Below are 24,451 nucleotides of genomic sequence, written 5' to 3'. Positions count from 1 at the left end.
TCAGAGGTTTAGTCCATTGTCATAATAGCAGGGAATAAGGCAGCATGCAGGCAGACATGGTGTTGGAACAGTAGCTTCTACATCTGAATCTACAAGCAACAGGAAGAGATCAGGCCTCTTGGCCTGGCTTGGGCTTCTACAACCTCAAAGCCCACCCCTATTGACACACTTCTTCCAACAGGGTCACAGCAACTCCAGAAAGGCAGTATGTGATCCCTAAAGTTTTCCATGTAGAACCATTCCATGGTGACTTAGCATTCAAACATGTGAGCCTATCAGGTCCATTCTTGTTCAAACCACCACATTCTACTCCCTGTCCCACTAAGCTTGTAGCCAGATCATAATGCAAAAAAAAAAAAAAAAAGTATTCTGTCCAACTTCAAAACTTCATATGGTCTATACCAGTCTCAACAGCATTTAAAAGTCTAAAGTTCAAAGTCCCTTCTGAGACTCAATGATATCTCTTAACTATAACACCCTATAAAATAAAAAAGAAGATCACACACTTCTAACATACAGCGGCAAAGGATGTACATTACCATTCCAAAAGAGAAGAAAGAAGCATGGTGAGAAAATATTGGACCAAAGCAAGACCATGACTCACCAGGACAAACTCCAAATCCTGTTCTCCATGTCTGATGTCAAAGCTCTCTTCAGATCTCCAGATCCTTTCAGCTTGTATGACTGCAGCATACTTCTCTCTTGGGCTGTTTCCACACCCACTCTGCAGTTTTTCTTGTCAGATACCCCAGGAATATGGTACCTCCAACATCTTGGGATCTTTAACAAAATACAGTATTGCCTCTCTGGGCCTCTATGCAGGGGTACTTCTGACATGCACCTGGCCTCAGTGGCTTTCTTTGATGGCAGAAGAAGATTCCACAATACCTTTCTGGTATCCTTGAGTTTAAAACCAAAACCATGTGGCTGAAATTTCTAAGTTCTTCTACTTGCTGGGGCTGGAACCTGGCCCACTCATCCAAATACATCAGCAGCAGCAGCTTTCTGATTTCCATGGTTTCTTTCACTGTTTAAACTTGTCTCTAGTACCTTTTCACAAGTTGGAAGCTTAGCTGGATGGGGTCTTGTCCTGTGGTTTCCACTCCTTTTATTCCATTGAGCATCTGATTGTTTTTTAATGTGTTTATCACCTTGGGCACAGAACTTAACTCCATTGCACTTGGCTTGCTCCTCTTTATTTTAGATCTGTGTAAGAGTGACTACCAAGCAATACAGTCAACACTAGGCTGTCTTGAAATCTCCTCTGCCAATTTTACTAATCCCAAACGTCTTCAGTTTCGTCTCTAGCAGACTTGGTTGAAGCAACAGCAGAAAGCAGACACATCATTTGCAAAATTATTGCATAAATGGCCTCTAGGACACTTACTAATATTCTTTTCCTGTGAAATCTCTTGAGCCAGGTTGTCATAATCTATTTTGCTCTCAACACCGTCTTCCATGCTCTGCCTAGAACAGCCCATTATGCCCCACTTAATACATTCTAATCGAAAGTCTCAAAGTCCTCAGCTGCCAACAAGCAGCATGGTCGGGCCTGGCACAGACTCCCTGATACCAGCTTTTGTCTTTTTCAGTGTTCTTGTGCTGTGAAGAGACACCATAACCTCAGCAACCCGTATAAAGGAAAGCATTTAATTGAGGCCTGCTTACAGTTTCAAAGGTTTAGTCCAATATCATCATGGCAGGGAACATGGCAGCATGCTGGCAGATATGGTGTTAGAGTAGTAGCTGAGAGCTCTTTCTACGTCTGAATCCACAGGCACCAGAAAGACAGAGCATCAGTTTGGGCTTCTGAAACCTCAAAGCCTCAGTGACATATTTCCAACAAGGCAATGCATACTTTCAAAACGGCCACACCTACTCCAACAAGGCTATACCTCCTAATCTCTCCTATGTAGTGGCACTCACTGATGGCTTAGCATTCAAACATATTAACCTATGGAGGGCCTTCTTATTCAACCCACCACAGGGAGGTTATCATCCACCTTTTCAGAACTAGAGCTCATTGCTAGGAGCAGACTTCGAGAGGTTTCAGTCTTACCCTAATGCTAACTCACTCTCTCTCTCTGCTTTTTGTGGGTGTGAGGACGTGAGATTTTTTTCAAGCTTTCATGCCTTGTCCAGCATCATGGACAATCCACCTGGAAACTTAAGTCAGAATAAATGAAATCTCTTGTAATTTGCTTTTAGTCATGCTATTTATCACAGCAGCAGAAATGTAAGAAATACCAATGCTAGACTAGATGCTACATTCAAAGTTGGGCTTACTTCTCCCTGAGAATTAACCACGAGAAAGGCTCTCTACCCACCATGGTGGTTCACAACAGTCACTTTTCAAGTATTCCATGTGCTGTTCAGTCTAGATCAAACTTCAGCTGCCCCTCAACCTCCACAGTGCCATAGGGCTGCAGAAAAGGGCTCAAAGTCTGAAGATGCTCAGGCTATTCTTCTCTCAAGCACTTCAAGGTTATCCAAGGCCCCGAGAGCTGTGGAAGTCTTTCATAAACTCCTATGTGTTGATAAGACCATGCCAAAGCTTTGCCAGAATCAACATCTGATTATTTGATCAGCACAACTTCTCCAACTTTAAGCTCCTCATATTGAATTCAATTTGTTTTAAAGAAAATTTCCTAAGGATCATTTTGTCAGCCAATATTCTTCAAACCTGGTTAATAATTTATAGCTAATTAGCAGTTTAAATGATAGACAAGCACTTAATACATTTCTTTGCAACTCTACCTCATTTCTCTCAGGTTCTTTCTTCCTACAGTCAGAGGGTATGAATATAACACAGCGAGCAAGTACTGAAGATGGTACAATAAGATGAAGATGGTAAAATCCCAAGACTGCTAGAGCACCAGAGCAGTCAACCCTCATGTTTTCTTGATAACATCCATTTATTTAGCACACTGAAGAAACCTCTAAGCTAGAGCTTCCAGCATGCAGAGATAAAAATAACCACTCTAAAATACCATTTCTTATAAATAACTGGACAGGGACAACTCCATTAGAGAAGCTTTTGAGTAAGAAGTATTTATGTTGTCCTTCTGATATAAATTTGCATTTCCCTCCATTTTCCTTCTTAGTCAAACTATAAGATGCATACTGTACCAGGTAACTAGAGGTTTTCAGTTTCATCAGTCTTTTATGGAACCCATTATTTTGTGTTTCACTGAGTTCTGACCTTATTGCTACTCTTTCCTCCCTTCCATTTCTTAGGACCTAATCAATTCTTTTTCCTTTCATGCTTTCCAATGGAAGCTAGAGAAATCGATTTTAAACCAGCATTTTCTAGTACAAGTGTTTAATAATTATAAATATTCTAAACTTTCCCCATTTCTGCTTTCATCTACTTTCTGTTATGTTTGTCTCTATGATTCAGTGTGTAATAATTCCATTCTGTTTTTGTTTTTGTTATTCCTGGTGTTTTGGTTTTTGTATTTTTCAATTAAGTGGCTAAAACACAGAACTGGCCATGAGTGTCTATCCCAACTGAAATATCTATAACAGTATCCATACTCCCCAGGCTCAGAGAAAGTAAGGGGAGGGGGGACATGCAAATCTACTATGGAGAAAAAATAAACACCAGAGGAATAAAAGAACTGAAGTACAGAACAATTGACAGAGCAGCAGATTTCTGGTCAAATGCAAAGCAGGCCAGAACAGTGGTACTGAGCTCTAAGTGATGGGAGACATTAACCATCAATCCCAAAATTAAATCCAGCAAGAAAGACCCTTTAACACTAAAGAGGAAAATTAAGACATCATCACATGTGAGGTTGTAAGGGTATTAGCTTCATTCAGCTTAGCTTTCAAGACTGACTTTGAACGTTGTTTTTCTAAGAGACAAACAAAACAAAGAAACAGCTCTCTGGGCAACAACTATCCTCCTCTGTTTGTGACGTTAAGTGCACACAAACATTGAGAGATGACAAAGGTGTGCTGAGGGCACATGCAGGAATCACTCAAGACAAGTAGATTCAAATTAGGATGAATAAAAGTCCTGAGTGGAAGTGAGAAGTCTGCCCTTAGCAGAAGGACAGTGGATGTCAGTAGACTGTGGGAAGTGAATTGTGTATATGTAAACACTTACAGCCACTAAAACACTCTATAAAACATATAATTGAAGGCTATTCTAAAATTCAAGGAGGGGTTGTAAAATCTGTTCAAGTGTCACATGGTGCTTTGGGGACCGAAAGAAAGACAGAAAACATGCAAAAGAAAAAAAATAACCCTGTGCCTATATCTTTGAGGCTTTTCCCCACTTTCTCCTCTATAAATTTCAGTGTCTCTGCTTTTATGTGGAGGTCTTTGATGCACTTAGACTTGAGCTTTGTACAAGGAGATAAGAATGGATCAATTTGCATTCTTCTACATGATACCCGCCAGTTGTAACAGCACCATTTGTTGAAAATGCAGTCTTTTCTCCACTGGGTAGTTTTAGCTCCCTTGTTAAAGATCAAGTGTCAATAGGTGTGTGGGTTTTCTATCCTATTGATCTACCTGTCTGTCATTGTACCTGTATTATGCAGTTTTATTTCTGAACAAAACAGAAATGGCTTGTGCTATAAGATCAAGAATCGACAAATGGGACCTCATAAAATTGATACAATTTAAGAAACACATGAAACTCAAGAAGAATGAAGACCAACATGTGGACACTTTGCCCCTTCTTAGAATTGGGAACAAAACACCTATGGAAGGAGTTACAGAGACAAAGTATGAAGCTGAGACAAAAGGACGGACTATCTAGAGACTGCCACATCCAGGGATCCATCCTATAATCAGCCTCCAAAAGCTGACACCATTGCATACACAAGCAAGATTTTGCTGAAAGGACCGATATAGTTGTCTCTTGTGAGACTATGCCGGGGCCTAGCAAACACAGAAGTGGATGCTCACAGTCAGCTATTGGATGGATCACAGGGCCCCCAATGGAGGAGCTAGAGAAAGTACCCAAGGAGCTAAAGGGATCTGCAACCCTATAGTTGGAAGAACAATATGAAATAATGAGTGTCCCCCGGAGCTCGTGTCTCTAGCTGCATATGTATCAGAAGTTGGCCTAGTCGGCCATCAGTGGAAAGAGAGGCCCATTGGTCATGCAAACTTTATATGCCTCAGTACAGGGGAATGCCAGGGCCAAGAAGTGGGAGTGAGTGGGTAGGGGATTTGGAGGGGGGGGGAGGGTATGGGGGACTTTTGGGATAACACTGGAAATGTAAATGAGGAAAGTACCTAATAAAAAAAATTTTTTAAAGATGCAAAAAAAGAATGCAAAAAAAAATTGCAAAGCTTCTGTAAGGCAAAAGACACTGTCAATAAGACAAAAAGGCCACCAACAGATTAGGAAAGGATCTTTACCAATCCTGAATCTGATAGGGGACTAGTATCCAATAATATACAAAGAGCTCAAGAAGCTAGACTCCAGAAATTCAAATAACCCCATTAAAAATGGGGTACAGAGCTAAACAAATAATTCTCAACTGAGGAATACCGAAGGGCTGAGAAGCACCTGAAAAAATGTTCAGCATCCTTAATTATCAGGGAAATGCAAATCAAACCAACCCTGAGATTCCACTTCACACCAGTCAGAATGGCTAAGATCAAAACTTCAGGTGACAGCAGATGCTGGTGAGGATATGGAGAAAGAGGAACACTCCTCCATTGTTGGTGGGATTGCAAGCTTGTACTACTCTGGAAATCAGTCTGGTGGTTCCTCAGAAAATTGGACATAGTACTACCAGAAGATCCAAAAATACCTCTCCTGGGCATATACCCAGAAGATTTCCTAACTGGTAATAAGGACACATGTTCCACTATGTTCATAGCAGCCTTACTTATAATAGCCAGAAGCTGGAAAGAACCCAGATGTCCCTCAACAGAGGAATAGATACAGAAAATGTGGTACATTTACACAGTGGAGTACTACTCAGCTATTAAAAACAATGAATTTATGAAATTCTTGGGCAAATGGATGTATCTGGAGAATATCATCCTGAGTGATGCAACCCAATCACAAAAGAAGTCACTTGATATGCACTCACTGATAAGTGGTTATTAGCCCAGAAACTTAGAATACCCAAGATACAATTTGTAAAACAAAAGAAAACCAAGAAGAAGGAAGACCAACATGTGGATACTTCATTCCTCCTTAGAATAGGGTACAATATACCCATGGAAGGAGTTACAGAGACAGAGTTTGGAGCTAAGACAAAAAGATGGACCATTCAGAGACTACCCCACCCAGGGGATCCATCCCATAATCAGCCACCAAACCCAGACACTATTGCATATGCCAGCAAGATTTTGTTGAAAGGACCCTGATATAGGGGTCTCGTGCCTGGCAAATACAGAAATGGATGCTCACAGTAAGCTATTGGATGGAACACAGGGCTCCCAATGGAGGAGCTAGAGAAAGTACCCAAGGAGCTAAAGGGGTCTGCAAACCTATAGGTGGAACAACAACTTGAACTAACCAGTACCCCCAGAGCTCATGTCTCTAGCTGCATATGTATCAGAAGATGGCCTAGTCGGCCATCACTGGGAAAAGAGGACCCTTGGTCTTGCAAACTTTATATGCCCCAGTACAGGGGAACGCCAGGGCCAAGAAGTGGGAGTGGGTGGGTAGGGGAGCAGGGCAGGGGGAGGGCATAGGGGACTTTTGAGATTGCATTTGAAATGTAAATGAAGAAAATATCTAATAAAAAAATTGAAAAATAACCAAAGAAGCCACCACCAACTACAAAACATACAAGACAACATAAACGTGGCATGCACAAGACAAAAAGTACAACTAAGAAGCTTAAATTTTTAAAACCTGAATAACCAACTAGTGAAACATAGAGGAGGGCTGGATTAGAACAAGATATGAAAGTGTATCCAGGCACAGAGGTATACTCCTATAACATTAGCAATCTGAGGCAAGTGACATGAGGGTCCTGAATCCATGTGTATGCTGTACTACCAGATTCTATCTTCACAAACAGATTAAAATCATCAAAACACATGACTGAAAAATAAACACTACATATGTGAAAACCAATCGTCACTCTGTAACATGAAATTGTTATTAAGAGCTTGGGGGAAAGGCATTATGCTATCATTCAAATCAAAGAAGGGGTGTCATGTTTGTTATCAGGCAACGTGGACGTGAAAACAAGCCAACATCTAGAGGCAAAGAATGGTTGGTACATGATGATAAGATCGCTTGAGATGAAAGACATAATTACTGTAATGTGCATAAATCTAACAGGAGCATCTCTGGATGCATGAAGCAAAAGCTGACACAGCATCAAATAAAAATGAGGAAAATACACAAATTGTGATGTTTTATCTGGCAATCCTCACCAGATGATATTAATTGCCCAAAGGAAAATTGCCAAGATTCAGGAAAGCTAAACATCAAGAATATGAGTGGGAGAGAGAAGGAGGAGAAATTGGTCATTAGCAGAGCACACTTAAGAATGCTTAAAGGAAATTATTTCAACAAAAACAAAGTCTGTAAAAATATATAATGCAGAAAACAATAGGAAAATTTATGTGAATTTCAATTGAAGATGAAACATTTACTCAAAACAAATGACAAACTGAACCACTGAGAAATTTTTCAACAAATTATGCTCTTTGTCTAAAATGGGTTCAAAATTGAAATCAGTACTAGAAGTTTAATTTCAAAATTATTTAAATGATTGGAAAATATATAACATAATTCATGAGAAATTGGAAGTAAAAGATAAGGTTTCAAGGTTCTGTGTGGGGGGGGGGAAGAGAGAGAGAGAGAAGGGGGAGGAGGAGGGGGAGAGGGAGAAGAACAGCAGAACACTAAAATTAGCATGGTGAAAACCTAAAAATTATATAACTGGAGTATAGCACAATGCCAAATCCAGTGCTAATAATAAAAAACAAAAGGTTCTTGACTTTAAATTCCTACTTTAAGAAAATTAAAACAAAAATCAAAGCCAGCAACATATGAAATTATTGAAAAGGATTAAGTAGGGTTTGTTCCAGCTATGTAATGTTTGTTTAATATTTGAAAATCCATCAGTGTCTGATGTCATTGACACAATGGCAGGTTAAAGAGGAGTTATGTGATTGAATGATTAGACATGGAAATGAGAAGCCTCTAACAAACCCAGAACTCATTCATAATTGGAATTAGATGTACAATGATCAACACCAAATCTTTGTTGTTTGTGTATAGTTAGACTTTACAGTGTTATATCATCTATTATAAATGGGTACACTTTAAAGTCAATAAAATGTTATAATCATCCTTCTACCAGGAGTGGGGTTCTTTTAAATTTAGACAGTTGAATAAATTATAAAGTTTGTGAGTGCAATTATTAAATAAAAATCATATTCAGAAAATGTATTTGAAATTTGTTAATATTAATGATATTTCAGGCTAGAAGAAACAGAAGATAGATTTTATACACTTAGACATTGATGCCTACAAAAGTCCTTACAGCATGCATTCCATTTAGTGATGAGATACTCATTTACTTTCCCTGAAATAAGGAACAAGAACAATAAAGATGGATATTGATACCATTATATTGCTATATAATTGTAGACATTTTAGCCAACGCTGCAAGAGAAACAGAAAAATACAGATGGGCAATCAATGTTATATTTCACATCACACAGTTGTGCACATAGCACAGTTGTCCACACAGAAAGCCCAGAAGATTCAGCCCTTTCACCTATCCTTATTTACCACTCCCAATGGTAAAGAATGGGAACCACCCAGCCTGTTTCTAAATAAACGGGGAAGATGTCCACATGGTTGGTTGCATGTTACTCAGTGGAACAAACTTTAAACTGATTTGCAACAGTGTGGATGAAAATTGATGATATTGTGCTAGATAAAATAAGCTAATGGAAAGAAAAATACCATACACTCTCAACCATCCATAATAGACATCAACACTGATCTCATAATATAGAGATAGGCCTATGGCCATAACGACCTTGAACATGCCTAATCTCATCTGATGTTTGAAATGTTAAAAATAGGATAGAAATTACTTGATACTGGATGAGTTGGGAGGAGGAGGAGGAGCAACAAGCAAATGGATAATTTGACCAAAATATAGTCAAATAGGGAGGAATTTTTCTATCTAGCATAACATGATTACTATAATTAACATTAGTTTATGATATATTTTAAAACAACTAGAAAATATTGAGAAGAATGTGAGAAAAAAATTTAAAATTTTGGTAGGAATATATATGTTAGTAAAGCCATTATGGAGAATATAAGAGAGATTACACACACACACACACACACACACACACACACACATCAAAATAGAATTATTGGAAGTTCCAGCCATCTCACTTCTGGGTATGTTATACACAGTCAACTTAGACACCCATAAAGATATGGACTGATTATAAATGTGGCATTTAATGTTCATTGAAATTCTTCTAATACATGAAAAAAATGCTATCATTGTAGTAAAATTAATTGAATTGTAAGACATCAGGCTAAGTGAAACAAATCAGATACAAGAACACTACACTCAGAATTGAGGTATGAATATGAAACAGTAGTCATGAATATTACAAGTGGCAGAGGGGTGGAGGAAGGAAGGCCTAAGAGATCAAACTGCAAGTAGGTAGAATTACCATGTTCTAGTATTCTACAGCACAGTGGGGTGACTAAATTCCACAATAACCTATCAAGTATTGTATAATGAGGAGAGGGGCTCAAATCTAAATACATAGTAAACATGAGGAGCTGTAAATGTTAACATCCCAATTTGAGCTACACATATTGTATGCATTCATTGAAACATCACACTCCAGTTCATAAATACATAGAATTATGTTAATTAAATTATTAAGAGACCGAGATGCTAATTAGCCCAATTCAATCTTCACCCACTGCACACATGTAGCAAATTATCATGATGGATCCCATAAATACATGTGATTAAATTATCAATCAACAAAAACACAGAGAAGTATCTATTCAATATCTACATTTCATAACCTGCGAGTCCCTAGGTTTTCAGATATTTTCACAACATGTGTTGCTTCAATATTGATGAAAGGCTTTTTCCCACTTGCTTTGATGTGTTCTGTGAGTGATCCTGGGGAGTCTTGGAAGGAATGTATTCAGTTGAGTCAGTATTTGTCCTCTGGTGTGAGGTCACAGACTTCACCTCACTTGTAGCTCATCCCTTCAACCTTCCTTTACTCTGTCTCATTTAAATTATTTGTATGGAACACACTTGCCAAATAACTAGAACAGCACCAGGGATTTATTTCTTTCCCAGAAGTCAACTGTAAATTACGTAGCATACACACGTAATCAACCCTCTCGTGGCTCCTTCCCCCATGCTTGCATTGGTATGAGCAATTGATCCTGGGCTTCTCTTCATGGCCCTATGCTTTGCTCTTGAGCCCTAAGTTACCTGGTTTCTGCCCCTTTCTACTCTTCTCCAATCCCCATAACAAAAGTAAATGAATACTAGGCACAAACAAAACACTTTATTTATTTTTCTACTTTTCAAACATATAGTTTGGATGAACATTCTACACCCATCATAAACACTTATTAATTTATAAATAGATCACTTGAAAGTAGGTTGACCTATTATAACGTTTCCATGCTTGGAAACATGTCTTTTAAATCTATTTTTCCTTAGCCTTGGATACAATCCATATAGAAACCTTAAATAATTTAGAATATTGTATTTAAGAGAGAAATACCAAAGAAAATAGATGGGGAAATAAAACTATTCAAGTCTGTGTTTAAGAACCGCCATAGTTTCTATTCCTTTGTGAAATGCTGCATACCATGAGCCCAGCTCCGCCCTGGGGGTGTGTGCACACTGCTCTGTCTAGTGATGTACAACCGATGGCAGCGCTTAGCCCTTTGGGCACAAAAACAACTACCCACAAAAGAGCGAAAATCACCCAAGTCTTATTATACTTGGCTTTTAGGGGAAGATGCTCAGAACAGCAATTCCATTCGGTGAACGGGTTTAAGCAGCACCATCATCGGATGTGAACCATTATAAATTTGACAGAATCACCATGATGGCATTTTCAAGACTAGACATTGTTTAATAAAAACAAAACTAAGTAGACACAGAAAAACACTCTTTTATTGCAAATTTCAATTTTGTGCCATACAGAATAATGTAGAGCACAATATTTGTATATATCTCTTTTATATATGTATTATATATTTTATAGCTGTCGCTGAAGGCTAGCCATTCTCATACAGAAATAAAGAGGTAAGTTCATCTTCAAATATCAGTTTCTAGGTTTAAATGTTAATTTATTCATGGCTTTCTGTATGTCTTGATTAGAAGCGTCCCAGTAGAAATTATCTCATTGGTCTCATGTCTTTGCTGTAAAATATTATCTTGATAACATTCAAACTTATCAAGGTAAACACTACAGTGGGTCTTGAGCTGTTCTGTTATGCACATGAGCTAAACAAGACTATTTTGTGTGTGTATATCATATAAATATTCTCCCCAGCAAACTTTCTTTAATGCTTTAGTGTCTGAGCAAGTTGGCCTTAGCTATTTTTGCTTGACACAATGATAAACTTCTAAACAACTCAGTATCTCTCACTGATACCTATCACCAGTTTGAGTTTTCATGTTTCACTCCCCTGCTTCTTCTGGATAGAATTTGCTGCTTTCCATCTTCCATACCAACCAAAAGCCTTGTATCTTTAAGAATTAACTAATGAGACTCTTTCTTCAAGTACTTTTCCCAACATTCCTGACTTAAAGTTGGTAGTTCCCCTGCATTTGGGTTCTGCTTTCTGTATTTTCTTACACTCTTGTAAGATCTTCAAGGTGGAAATAACACACAGGCCTCATTTTAGGCCAGTGAGGACATAATAGCCCATGAGCATGGAGAATGTTAGCTTCTTAATCTACCCATGGGATGTATGTCTCTCTTCACCCTGTCACCCCATCACTGTCTCCTTCCCATCGTTTCTACAGATTCTTGCTGAAGAAATTGCAGCCCACTCAATGTTGTTTAATGTCTTCCAAAGGGGGAAATTATGGTTGAGACATGAGGCCCAGCTTGTGCTATGAATAATAAACATGATTATTTTGGGGGCTTCTATTTGGATAAATTAGACTTCATGAAACTTCACACACCAGAATACCAGAATCAGTCAACTCTACATTCCGTCTATTAATGAAGGTTCTAATTTTCATAACTAAATTGTTCTCAGCATATGAACCATTGACCCTTTCACTCAGCTAGCACTGTCTCAGCTGGGCTACCGTGGCCTACCTTCACTCTTGTCTTCAGGATAAATGGTTCTTCCTCTCTATAGTCTAGTAGTGCTGAGCAAAATGTAATCTACCCATGGGATGTATGTCTCTCTTCACCCTGTCACTCCATCACTGTCTCCTTCCCATCGTATCTACAGACTCTTGCTGAAGAAATTGCAGCCCACTCAATGTTGTTTAATGTGCAGCCTCATTGATCTACTATTCTTCATTTCACACCATGCTTTATGCTCTGCCTGCTCTGCTCAAGCCACTGGCCTCTGCATCTCCCAGATACAACACATTCCCTGTCCTAAAGGGCATTGACACCGAATGTTGTGTATGTGGAATGTTTATTCTCTATGTAACAGCTTGGTTGAATGTATCCTATTGCATGCATACGAACTCTGGAAATGCAGATGTTATAGTTATAATAGGGTCAGCAATCCAGGATCCAGGTGGAAAGAGTGTGAGTGGAGGTGAGGCTGCATTCTGAATACCTTTGTCTTCCGGTCACTGGAGAACATGGACAGGTGACTCTTAGAATCCTATGAATAACTGGAAGCTGCAGCTATAACTATAACTGCCCAGCATCCCAACAAAATACGTATCATATATCGCTATCCCAGGAAAGATCAAAACTTAAAAGGTGCTATATAGTTTCAACCAAAACTATATCAAGCCATTATAAAGCTGAACCATGCAATGGCTGCGTAGATATAATCAAGTAAGGCTTATGGGAGAAGGTAGCTCAGTAAGACTTCTATTACTTCTCTTTCCTTTTGAAACATATGTGTGTGTGTGTGTGTGTGTGTGTATGTGTGTGTGTGTGTGCATACACATTATTGCATGCACATATATATCCCAAGGCAAGACTAGATGTTAGATGATAGCTTACATGGGTCAGTTCTCTCCTTCCATCATGTGGGTTCTGGGGCTGCTAGGCGTGGTGGTAAATACTGTTATACACTGAGCATCTCTTCAGCACTGACTTGTGCTAGAACTGGTAAGTGGTACTTTACATAAAAATAATCCTGTTGTACATTTAAGTCACTTATAGAAATGAGAGCTACAACTGTAAACTGTATAGACACTTTCTAAGGATATATAAATATGTAAAACATAACAAACAGACACACACACACACACACACACACACACACATATATATAGTAAATGTGTAAGAATATCTACAAACATATCTAAATTATGTTTCTGTTACAATCGAGTCTTCAGTTCCTGTGGCATTTTACTCTTGCTGGTCACAGAACTTTGAAAACGACCCTTTAGATTTTTAAAATGACTTCGTTTTATGGCAATTGCGTTATTAAACTATTTCATTTTAACTTATGTGCATGCTTGTGTGTCAGCATGGGTGTCCTCTGAGATCACAGAAGATGCAGGATCACCTGAGCTAGAGAAGTTACATCCTGTTGTGTGCTGCCCATTGTGAGTTCTGGCTATCAAACTCTGGCCCTCTGTAAGAGCAAGAAACTGTCTTAACCACGGACCCATCTTTACAGCCCTTATGGTAATCTATACATTTTATTTTAAAGTCAAATGAATTTAATACTGTATATGGGCAGGCTTTGTTAACTCTTGAGGGCCCCATGTTTTCTGAACTCTACAGTGAAAATAGTCTGAGCCAATGCAGTACCATTAGTCAGCATTTGCAATGCGATCATGGAAGACAGTTAATGTTATATACACAAACTACACGGCGGAACATCATTCTCACCATGAACTCCTTGTACCAAAGAAGCTTTCTAAGTTCTTTGTTCTAACTTTGTTCTGAATAAACCCCCAAAATTCAACTAACTTAGGTGCTGGCCAAATGGCTAGAGATGTCTCTGCCCGAAGACAAGATGTTTAACACCCACACATGCTTACATGACTAGGTACATGAAATTATGAGCATAATCAATAAGATTCATCAAAGGATCAGGATGGTTGGGAGACCTTGCCTGGGGGTGAGGGTCAAGGTAGAACTGCTGTGAACATTGCTAGACAGCTTCTCATCTGAGGGCCCTTCCATGCCATCCCTGTTCCGTGCCCTGGCCCCATCACCAGAGATATTTAAATAGCTTTATTAATTGTGCATATGTATAAGTACTCCAAGGCCGGGATACTCATTTATCTAGTCTAACAAACTGTTTCTTAAACTGCATATCTATCCCCAGAGCTCTCAATCGTTTTCCCTTTTCAAACTGAAGACATAAATCAAAACAACATATTTCACAAACAAACTGGGGCCCTATAATCTCTCTCCTCCTCCTCCTAGCTGCTCAATCTTATTTACCAATCCCTTCTTTCCACACCATACCAAGATGCCCCTCTTCATACTGTCGTGGCTAGGCTCCTCTGGGACTCAGTTGGTCTGTGTACCCAGAAGCCTCTGCGATGCCGTAGACCATGTGAACAGCCCCATAGCTAAAACAGTCCCTGAGGCTTCATTCCCCTGACACCGAGTCAGCTGCCTACTCCAAGTCAGCATGGTTTCCAGAGAGACTCGACTGGTGACCCCTTGGAGCTTTAGGGTCTATGAAATGTGTGAGTCACTTACATGACAAAGACAGCTCGCACAGGACACTTGGGGCTAAATGCAGCAAAAATGATTGGGGTAGCATGCAGCTAAATGCTTCCAAGTAGTATTGTCTGCCAATCCACAACAAAATACTCAATAAAATTCCTCTATATATTCCAAAATTATACCTATCTTATAGTAATAACAATATATATGAATCCAATATTAATATTGAGCCCTTAAGGATCTACAAAGATTATCCCTATTTTGCTTAATGAAATCACGAACTGATTTTTCTGAGTTTCAATATAAAAATTATGGTTTAATAAAATTTCTTTATTATATAATCTGAAATGGCCAGTATGTTAAACCCCAAAACAAAATTTAAATCATCAACCACTTAAGATTGAAGTCCCTGAATGAATATTAATTTACAAACTTCCCATTTTCTGACTGTTTTTATTCTCAAAATGCCGGTTTTCACACAAATGCTGATGAAGCCATCACTAGATGCCATCACTAGGACAGTGTGTATTTAGGACATTAGGTCTCCTCTGTTTCCTATTGCTGGCCCTTCCTGGTATCTTTATTGCCCAGGGATTTAATCATTTAAAAGCATTTAAATTTTTTTCTGGGGACCTTAACATTCTGAGTTCTTAAATTGCTTTTTACATCATGAATTTATTCATTGTACGTGTGCACGTGTGTCCCATGGTTTGCATTTGATGACCGGAAGGCAGGTTGCATGTGTTCAGAGGATAACTCTCAGGACATGCTTCTCTCCCTTCACTCTGCAGACCCCTGGGGACTGAACTAATGGCATCATATTTGGTGACAAGTGCCATCTCCATTGCTCAATATTCTCATTTTGGAGAAGCTGACGCTAAATGAACCCTCTGAACACAAGTCACGGGGACAGAGGGAAGGACATCCTTAGCGAGCGCTGAACCCACAGTGGTTCAGCATCAAGGAGAAGCATTAGAAGGTAGAGGCTCTGAGGAGGCAGGAAGTAAACCTCATGATGGAGACATGTGGAATTCAGGTTATCTGAACTCCCACGCCCCAGCAGCTTCAGGGTGAACTAGTGACTGAGACACGCCCGTGTGTCTGAAAATACACACATGCTGCTGCCATGGGGCACCGTCTTGAGAAGGTCTCACCACATGTGGTGCTTTGAGAGAGAAGTTCACAGTCACAGTTCTTTGACGCTCATAGAAAATAGCACTGTGCTGTGCTATCCAACATCTACCGAGTGGCCCAGTGTAGCCCCAGGGAAACATCGCTGAAGCAAGCTCATTGAAGAACGTATCAGGTAAGATTTTAAATGGTTGGTAGCTCAGGGCCCCGCTAAATAGGCTAGGGATTAGGCATAACTACACAAATGCATACAGAGACAAGGCCACAAAAAAGAACAGTTATGGGTGGCAGGAAGTCCGGAAGCGCTTTCTGTTCGGTGGGTTGGCTATTCTGCCACTTTGTGCAGGCTTTCTCCGGGAACCAGGGATTCGGAGGAAAAGAAGAGTGCCGTGCAGGCTCGTCCTGGGGACTTGGAGGAAAGCATCAATCCGTCCCAAGTGAGCTACATCCCAAGATATGTTTGGGTTTCTTACGCTACTGAGCAGGGAAAGAAAGCTATTCCAGTCAGCTCTTACTGCAAGGCATTCCCACTGACTCACTGGACAGCATCACATACAAGAGAAACGCTGAGCATCCCTCAGTCTTTGCTCTCTTCAAGGAGTGTTTAGCCCGAGAAGACAGCTAAGCTCAGGGTAGGAGAAGTGAATATCTACTTTAGTATTAACAACCATGCCTGCAATAGTATTTAGTCCCTTTGATTTATTTTGACAGATGTGTGTACATATAATTTTGTTGTCGATTGGATGTGAGTATGTGTATATATACTAATTTGTTGTTGGTTGGTTTTGTGTGTGAGAGAGAATTTTTTTTTATTTTATGCTCTTATTCTCTTATAGTGGGTACTTGGTTGTCATCTCTAATTTTTGTAATTTTTGAGATTATGATATAATTGCATCATTTTCAAAAGGCGACTAGAAAGACAGACATTATACTGTCATATGTAGAATATGAAACAAACAAATTAATAGACACGCTGTTAGAAGCATCAGGAGAAAAATGGAGACCCTTGGGAAGCTGGCTTCTTGGGTAAAGAAGCAAGATGGTTGTGCAAATATGAGGGTCTGCATTCTAACCCCAGCCTCTACAAAAAAGTTAGACATGGTTTTGTGCACCCGGCCTAGTGTGCTGTCAGGAATGGAGATATGAGATTTAATAACTCAAGCATGCTAGCCAATAGCCAAACTCCCAGCTCAGTGAGAGATCTTGTCTCAAGGGAACAAGATGGAGAGCGTGATGGAAAAGGGTATGTGATTCCTTTCTCTGGCTCTCATGGATACCTGCCCCCCCCCACACACACACATTCACACATATACACACATGTATACACATACAAGACCAAATGTTAAAAGGGAAAAGATGATCAGAGCATGTTGCATGAAACATGGAAGTGTTAGAATGTTACAGTTCTGTCCAGTGTTTTGTAAAGCTTATACATTGTAACAAACAGGCACAACAGCCATGAAAGAGGATATAAATCTAATTATGCTTTCGGTTTCTGTTGTCAATAAGTGAATAAAAATATAATTGACAGTGAACATCTAAGACCCTAAGAGAAGCCTAGTGCTTCAAAATGGCCATTCCGACAGCGAGAGGTTCAGTGACATGTATGGATTTGGGAATGGGCAAGGGCTTAATCAGCGTCATTAATCAGGCTGTGTGATGTTTTCATTTGTGACTTAATTAGAGTCCAGTGAGTTTATTCTAAAAACTTAATAGCCAGGCACAGCGGCGCACGCTTGTAATCTCAGCACTTAGGAAACAGAAGCATGGAGCTGGGCAATTTGCAGCCAGTCTAGGCAACAGCTTAATGTCTCTGCTGTCAGTCAAGACCCTGCCTCAAAAACTCAATTAAAAATGTAAAACAAAGAAAAAGAAAAACATGTATAAGTCAGAAAGAATAATTTGTCCCTTGGTGGACAGTCTAAACTATATGCAGCTTCACTAAGTCGTCAGGTCTGGATATGGAGTTACAGCCTAGCAGTTAAGACAACTTGATGCTCTGCCAGGGGCTGAGGTTTAGTTCTCAGCACCCACATGGTGGTCCCTATTCCCAGCGACTCCAGTTCTGATACCCACTTCTCGCCTCCTTTGGCATTATACACATAGAAGTGCATTTAACTAAATGCAGGCAAACAATTCATACCCATGAAATATAAATAAATAAATAATCTTAAGCCATCAGTATGCTACTCTTTAAAGAGGGGAAGAATTAAAATCAAAATGTTACCTAAACTAGGAGAGAGATGACTTCACCTACATGCATAAAAATGATGGTGAGACTCCAGTGGCGCCCCCATAAGGCTGGGCTCCGGTGACAGTCATTCAGACACAGCTACCTCTTTGCACTTGGAGCTTGCCTGTTAAAGTATTTCACATGTCAGCCAAGACAAAGGCAACTAGAAAGATTGGCTTCATTGTTGCAGACGCCAAATTTTGCCAGAAACAGACAGATGTTTTGGCACTGTCTGCAAAGTCCCTTTATATACAATGTCCTATGTCCTCATTTTAAAAATTAGGGCCTAATTTGGTGGCACCAACCCATTGTTACAATGGGCATCTTCTAGAAATATGACAAGTGGTTCCCTCTCTGTTAATTACTAAGCCATTATCAACTGAGGATTGCCAGAATGGAGTCCAGCCGTTACTACAGAGCCGATGTTAGGTGGGATCCACTCTCTGCACCTATCTCAGTGGCACAGAAATACAAGAGAACCCTGATCCTCATCACCCGTATGTACTAAGCTCAATTTCTAGCCAAAAACATAGAGTAGGTATGGAAACTTTCTGAATACCTTCCTGAAAACAATTCACCAATTGTGGATGTGTGTGTGTGTGTGTGTGTGTGTGTGTGTGTGTGTGTGTGTATTTTCCTTTAGAGGTTGATACTGCACTGGTATGCAAAAATATTATATTTTCCATAGTTATAATCAGAAAACATGTAAATAGATAGATAGATAGATAGATAGATAGATAGATAGATAGATATGGATACACAGGATATGCTTGCTTTCTTCATATATAGACATACATAAATATATATGTGTGTAAAAGTATATACACATCTATATGTATGTATATACACGTGCATGCATGTGTATTTGAAGTCAAAGATCGTTTCCATAAAATGTGGGGAGGGATTTTGCTGGTCTCTGGGTGAGTGCTCATATGGGAGCACATCCTGGGAAATAGAGCATACTCTCCCTCTGGTTTGAAAATCAAGAGTGGGTTTGGCAGTACTGAGACAGAGGAAGCCCTGAAGAAACAAAAGGCAAGTCTGTCTCTATTCTAGACATTGCAAATGCCAGAAATTTCACAGCAATCTCAGCATCTGACGGCCTGGAAGTTTCTCCCAAATGGTGGGTGACAACGACAATGATCATATAACACCTTCTGAGTGCCTCGAGTGCAAAGTTCACTAGTTCTAAGGTCACCGATTTAATGCGACAGCCAAGTTCCATTCGCATCAACAGACACTATCTGAGAAAGACAGCTGTAGGAACCGAGCAAGGATTTAAAGCCTGCCACAACTTGTGAGATCAGTGTTGGACTCTAAAGGGCTTAACATCTAAACATAAAATGCAGGGACCAAATAAAACAGAAATTCTCTGGACATGTGATTAGTGCTCAAGCCATCGTTACTGTTCAGCTCTGGGGCTGAGAGTTTTACAGCAGCTTAAGGGGGTTGGGGGGAGAAACTGCTAACACATCGTCAGATACACCATGAGGTCACTGAAATATCTGTCCTCCTTCGCTGTCATCTGCATAGACCCAGGGCTTAGATACAGCTTTAGCTTTTCTGGGTAGGTGCCATTTAAAGGCAAAGACAGGAAGACAGATCTCCGTGTTTAACCAAATGTTAAATATTTTTTATTTTACTCACCTGCACAGTGAGATGAATCCATTTCTTCATAAGAATTCTCCCTGGTGTCATTACTTTTATTGGAGGCTGCAAACCATTTACTGTGCGATAATAAAACATGGTCTCTTTCTCAGATATTGTAACTTTGAACACAATCTGCCCGTCCACTGTCTTTTCTATCACACACCTAAGGAAGCAACCAGAAAAGACAGGAAAGGTCAGCGTCCAAGCAAAACGGCAAGCTGAGGCATTGTCCTGTTAAAGTGACCCCAGCCCCACCCAAAGTGGTGTGCTATGAGTAAGTACCTGAATTTTATTATACTCCCAGAAAACCTTATTCCAACAGAAGTCATTTTACTTCAGAAAAAAATGGAATTCTTATTTACAATATTTTCCTCAGAGCCTCAACACCCTTCATTAAAGATTCATGACAGAAAGTAAAGTAGTCGCATCCTACTGGAAAACTAACATTTAGGCTACTGGCCCATTAGTTCCCTGCTATTCCTTTTATAGGAAGTGGTAGGACACACCGGATCCCACATGGGTATTGAATCACCAGGGCAAATCTTTCTTCTTTTAATGTCAAATGAATTTGGAGTCCATGGAATGCTCTGAGTTATTAGCCCTGAAGTCAGAATTGCTCTATTTGATTCCCAGAATGAAATGAAGACTGAACAACCAAACACTGTCTCTTCCTCTTTATCATGCACTGGCCAGAAGCCAGGAGCAGTGTCTGCAAGATGGCCACCTACGTCTTCTGTGACCGAAGTCCAGCTGAGACATTAACATGCTATAGTAATTCTGGACTGAAGCTTTCTCTCCAAGAGTAAGATTAAGTGGAATTGCGATGACATAAAACAACTTTTGGGAAGGCTCTAGGTCTTGAGTTACACTTACACTACTGTAGAGACTGGGTTTTGATCACAGCCCCTGATGGATTTGATCTTGCAGGCTCTCTGGCCCAACCTCCTGAGTGCTGAGATGACGAGTGAATGCCACCATTCCAGGTTGGGATTCTTTTCAAAGGTCACTCCTCTATGGGTTGTCTGGGGTGCCTTTCAGAACCCAGTGCTCCTCCCACACCTGACTGCCATTTCCTCAGGCCAGGCACCTCTGCATGCATCACAGATGACAAAACTCTCTTCTCAGATCAAAGATGTTTAAACAGTCCTCCTTCCTGTTCACTAAACATGCTTTCCCATCTAGGTAAGAATGAGACTCCTCCCATCAGAGCACACAGATTCTGGGGACCTGAAGGATATATCAGACACTACAGACTTCCTCCCCAAAAGTAATCAAAATCAGTCATGAGAATTCATGAGTCAAAGGTCCTGTTGGACCACCCAGGAATGGATGCAAAAGAAGTTTCAAAATTATCCTCACCGGGAGCATTTACAAACCTTCTTTCCCTTTCATATATGTTTATCCCAAGTTGGAAAACAGAATAAGAATGCAGAGTACCAGTCTCTCCCTTATTGACACTAACGTACTGGTCTTTTTGCCTGCATTTGGTAAAATATAAAATAAGGCATTTTTTATTTTGGCAAATAATTTTAGATAAAACCTTTAAAAATACATACATACATATATACATACATGCACATGCATACATACATTCTACTGCAGGCTATTTTTAATGCTTTAGTAATTGAATATTTGTGATTTACCGACATGAAAAAAAAATCTGCCATTATCCTATTTCTCTGGGACTTTGAGAGTTTTTCTTTGTTCATTTGTCTTGAGTATAAAATCTACAAGTGAGAATTCAATCATTACATAGGAATGTATTTACCAAATGCAGACTTATTTCCCCAAGCTTGCTGAAAATGCTTTTCTTAATATGTTATTGATTATCTCCCTTGCTATTTTGTTTGCTTGTAAACACTCTAGCTTTGGTAGATAATAAATGTGAGACGGAGGCAGGCGGTAAAATATTTAGGAACTGGATTTATTCTGCTCCTGAATACACAGTAATTGGATAATCCCTGTTTTGTTTGTTTTACTTATCTGGAGCAAACACCCCCAAACTCCCCCAATTCCCATAGGTGCTTTAGCATCAAGAATGAAATGACCTTGATACAAGCAACAGATCCCCCAAACTATAAGCCTCATGCCAGCACCTCTAGGAATGCCCAGTATCCTATCATTAGGAAAGGAAGCCAGCAGTAGGGGTGTTTGATCCAAAGACTTCTCTGCGAACTTGCAAAGGTGTTTTAAGAGACCAGATGTTGGTGGCATGACAAGTAGCTCCAATTTCCTGACATTTCCAGCAGTAAAACATAGAAGTCTCTCTCTTTTTTTTTTTTTTTTTTTGGTGGGGAGGGGACACAATTGAAACAGGGATAATAGAATGCAATTATTTTCACTCTAAACTTCAAACAAAAGTAAAATGTACGATGAGCCTTCCCCTGGCAGATGAAATGTAAGTACCTAAGATGCTAAGCCACACTCACTCGTGAGACGGCAAGACTTCCTTGTTTCATAGGTTCCCCCAACACAGTCCCACAAAGCAAATGTCCCAAGGGCAGGTGCCCAACACTACTAGGAGACAAAAGATGGGGTGAACACACGTTCTAGAACACACATCATGCATGGAAGAAAATGGCAAAAGCAAATATTAAACAAAAGATCAGTGGGAGCCAGAGAGAGACTCAAAGGCTAAGAGCGATTGATGCTCATACAAAGGACCTGAGCCCAAGTCAGGTGGCTTGTAAGCACCCACAGAGCCAGCTCCGAGGTCCTCAAAGCCCTCTCTGGCTTCTACAGGCACTGTATTTACAGGCACACATGTAAACACATACATAGCAAAATGTAAACAGTAAGTTAAATAAAGATGAGTCAAAATGTTGCTGATGTTTCTAAACAGGCCTTGTATTACTTAAGGCACGGCAGTCAACTGTCACTGAGAGAAGAGGTGACAGCAGGAAGAGTTCACGACTGCACCAACCAAAGTTGGTCACATGGAAGCTTCACTCCCATTCACGTCGAGGGCATCCTTAACAGACTCAAGAGCTGGGGAGCTCTTAAGAACCTCTGAGGATGGGGACACCACGTGGGTCAAAGACTGTACTGTGAGGGAGGTGGGGTGCTGTCCGCATGTTCAACTCTACTGTTGAACATCTTCGATTTGTTATGTGAAATGTTTATTGAGAAAAGAAAGGTAAGTAAAACAGCCCTACGCCTTCAGAAAGCTACCTGTCTAGTCAAAGTTTTTGACTATAAGGCTAGGACCAAAAGTTCAGCTAGTCTATGAGAAATAAAAAGAATAAATAATATATGACTCTGGTATAATTGATATTTATCAATTTATAATTCTATTGTGTGTTATACTAAATAATATATGTTACATATGTACTTGAGGTATGTTCAGATATATGCCCCCCTCAATGCAACTATTTCAATATTTTCGCTGTCCATTTTCATTTTCAACAGATTGAAAACATTTCAGGAAACAATACTCACATTGTAGAGCCAGAAAAGGGAAGACTAACACAGCAGCTGGTCTTCAACGGTAGCCCCCACAGCTGTAACAGCTGTACTGTTACCTTAATTTCTAGGTGAGACCTCAGATTGCAATAGTTTCCACAACTTCCCATTTCACGGGGGTTCTAGGTCAAATGAAAACTAGAAACAGCTGGTGTTACTCACATAGTGCCTCCTTGCTCAAGCTTCAACCACACAGCTAAGGTCAATTCGGCTGCCAGCCTCGGAGCCCGTAGAGACGGGCAGTTCTGGTGACTTCCGAACATGAAGCTCACGGAGCTGCTCCTGGAGTAAGGGTGGAGATCACCGTCGTCTGCAGGGATGCAGCTCCGGAGGCCTTCTAGGAGGGCAGTATAGAGAGGAGAGGCAGAGCGGTAGGGGCAATCCTGGATACACAGCCTCTCCGTACACAGTTGCACATGCTCAGCCGCCACCGGGCTACGACAAAAAGTGCTAGGGCCTGGGAATCCACACGTGGCGTGGGTTGGCACAGTGGATACCTTCCTGAAAGCACCCACATTCTCCAGCCTTGGGAAAACGCCCTGTGAGGCAGCCAACACCAATACCGAAGCCAAATAGGCAAGGATCAATGTTTTAATGGTGTAACACAGGAAGCCCGGTGAGAGAGCCAGGTAATGCATGATTACAAAAAAGGATTCTTCACCCAATGAAGCATTCCTAAATTAAGATCCAGGGCTGCACTGTTCACCAGAAATCCTGGAAAGGCACTTGATCCCTGAGATGTTTCATCTTGGGGAGACTGTAGACACACTGTCACAGGGAAGGCAGAGCAAGGGTGTCCTGAGGGAGGACAGAAACATGAGTCGAAGCCGGTGCCTGGTGAACAACACACAAGAAATCGATAGTTTATTCTAAGCATGAAGATCTGATGCCCCCTACAAAAACAATGGAGAACTTCTCAAAGTCCATTATGAACCACACAACTTAGAGTCAAAAAATATGACAAAGATCTGAACGTTATTGGACAAATCACGCTCATCGACCTATAGGACAATCAGTTTGTGTATTTATGGATGATTGTGTGTTGTAGAGGCTTACAGCTACTGTGAGCTGTTACTCGACCCCAGAGAATTGGCACCACCCACTCTAATTAATGCAGTAAAGCATCCTTTAGCTCTTTTCACGAACACCATATGTTGTGACCAGAGCTAACTT

The 24,451-nt window shown here is 40.2% G+C and overlaps 1 protein-coding gene across 1 annotated transcript in view; it reads right to left on the bottom strand.

Moving 5' to 3' along the window:
* Positions 1-24,112, bottom strand: part of Ush2a (usherin) — a 702,660-nt gene extending 678,548 nt beyond the window's left edge. Inside the window, exons 1-2 of the mRNA NM_021408.3 lie at positions 23,441-24,112; positions 19,814-19,979 (exon numbers count right to left, since the gene is read on the bottom strand). Of these exons, the coding sequence (NP_067383.3) occupies positions 19,814-19,979; positions 23,441-23,916 (642 nt within the window). The 5' untranslated portion in view covers positions 23,917-24,112. The remainder of the gene's footprint in view (positions 1-19,813; positions 19,980-23,440) is intronic.
* Between the last annotated feature and the right edge of the window lie 339 nt (positions 24,113-24,451).

Source organism: Mus musculus, chromosome 1 (assembly GCF_000001635.26).
Source record: "Mus musculus strain C57BL/6J chromosome 1, GRCm38.p6 C57BL/6J".
NCBI lineage: Eukaryota > Metazoa > Chordata > Mammalia > Rodentia > Muridae > Mus > Mus musculus.
Note: the sequence above shows the minus strand (reverse complement) of the source record. Positions and strands in the feature narration are given on the sequence as shown.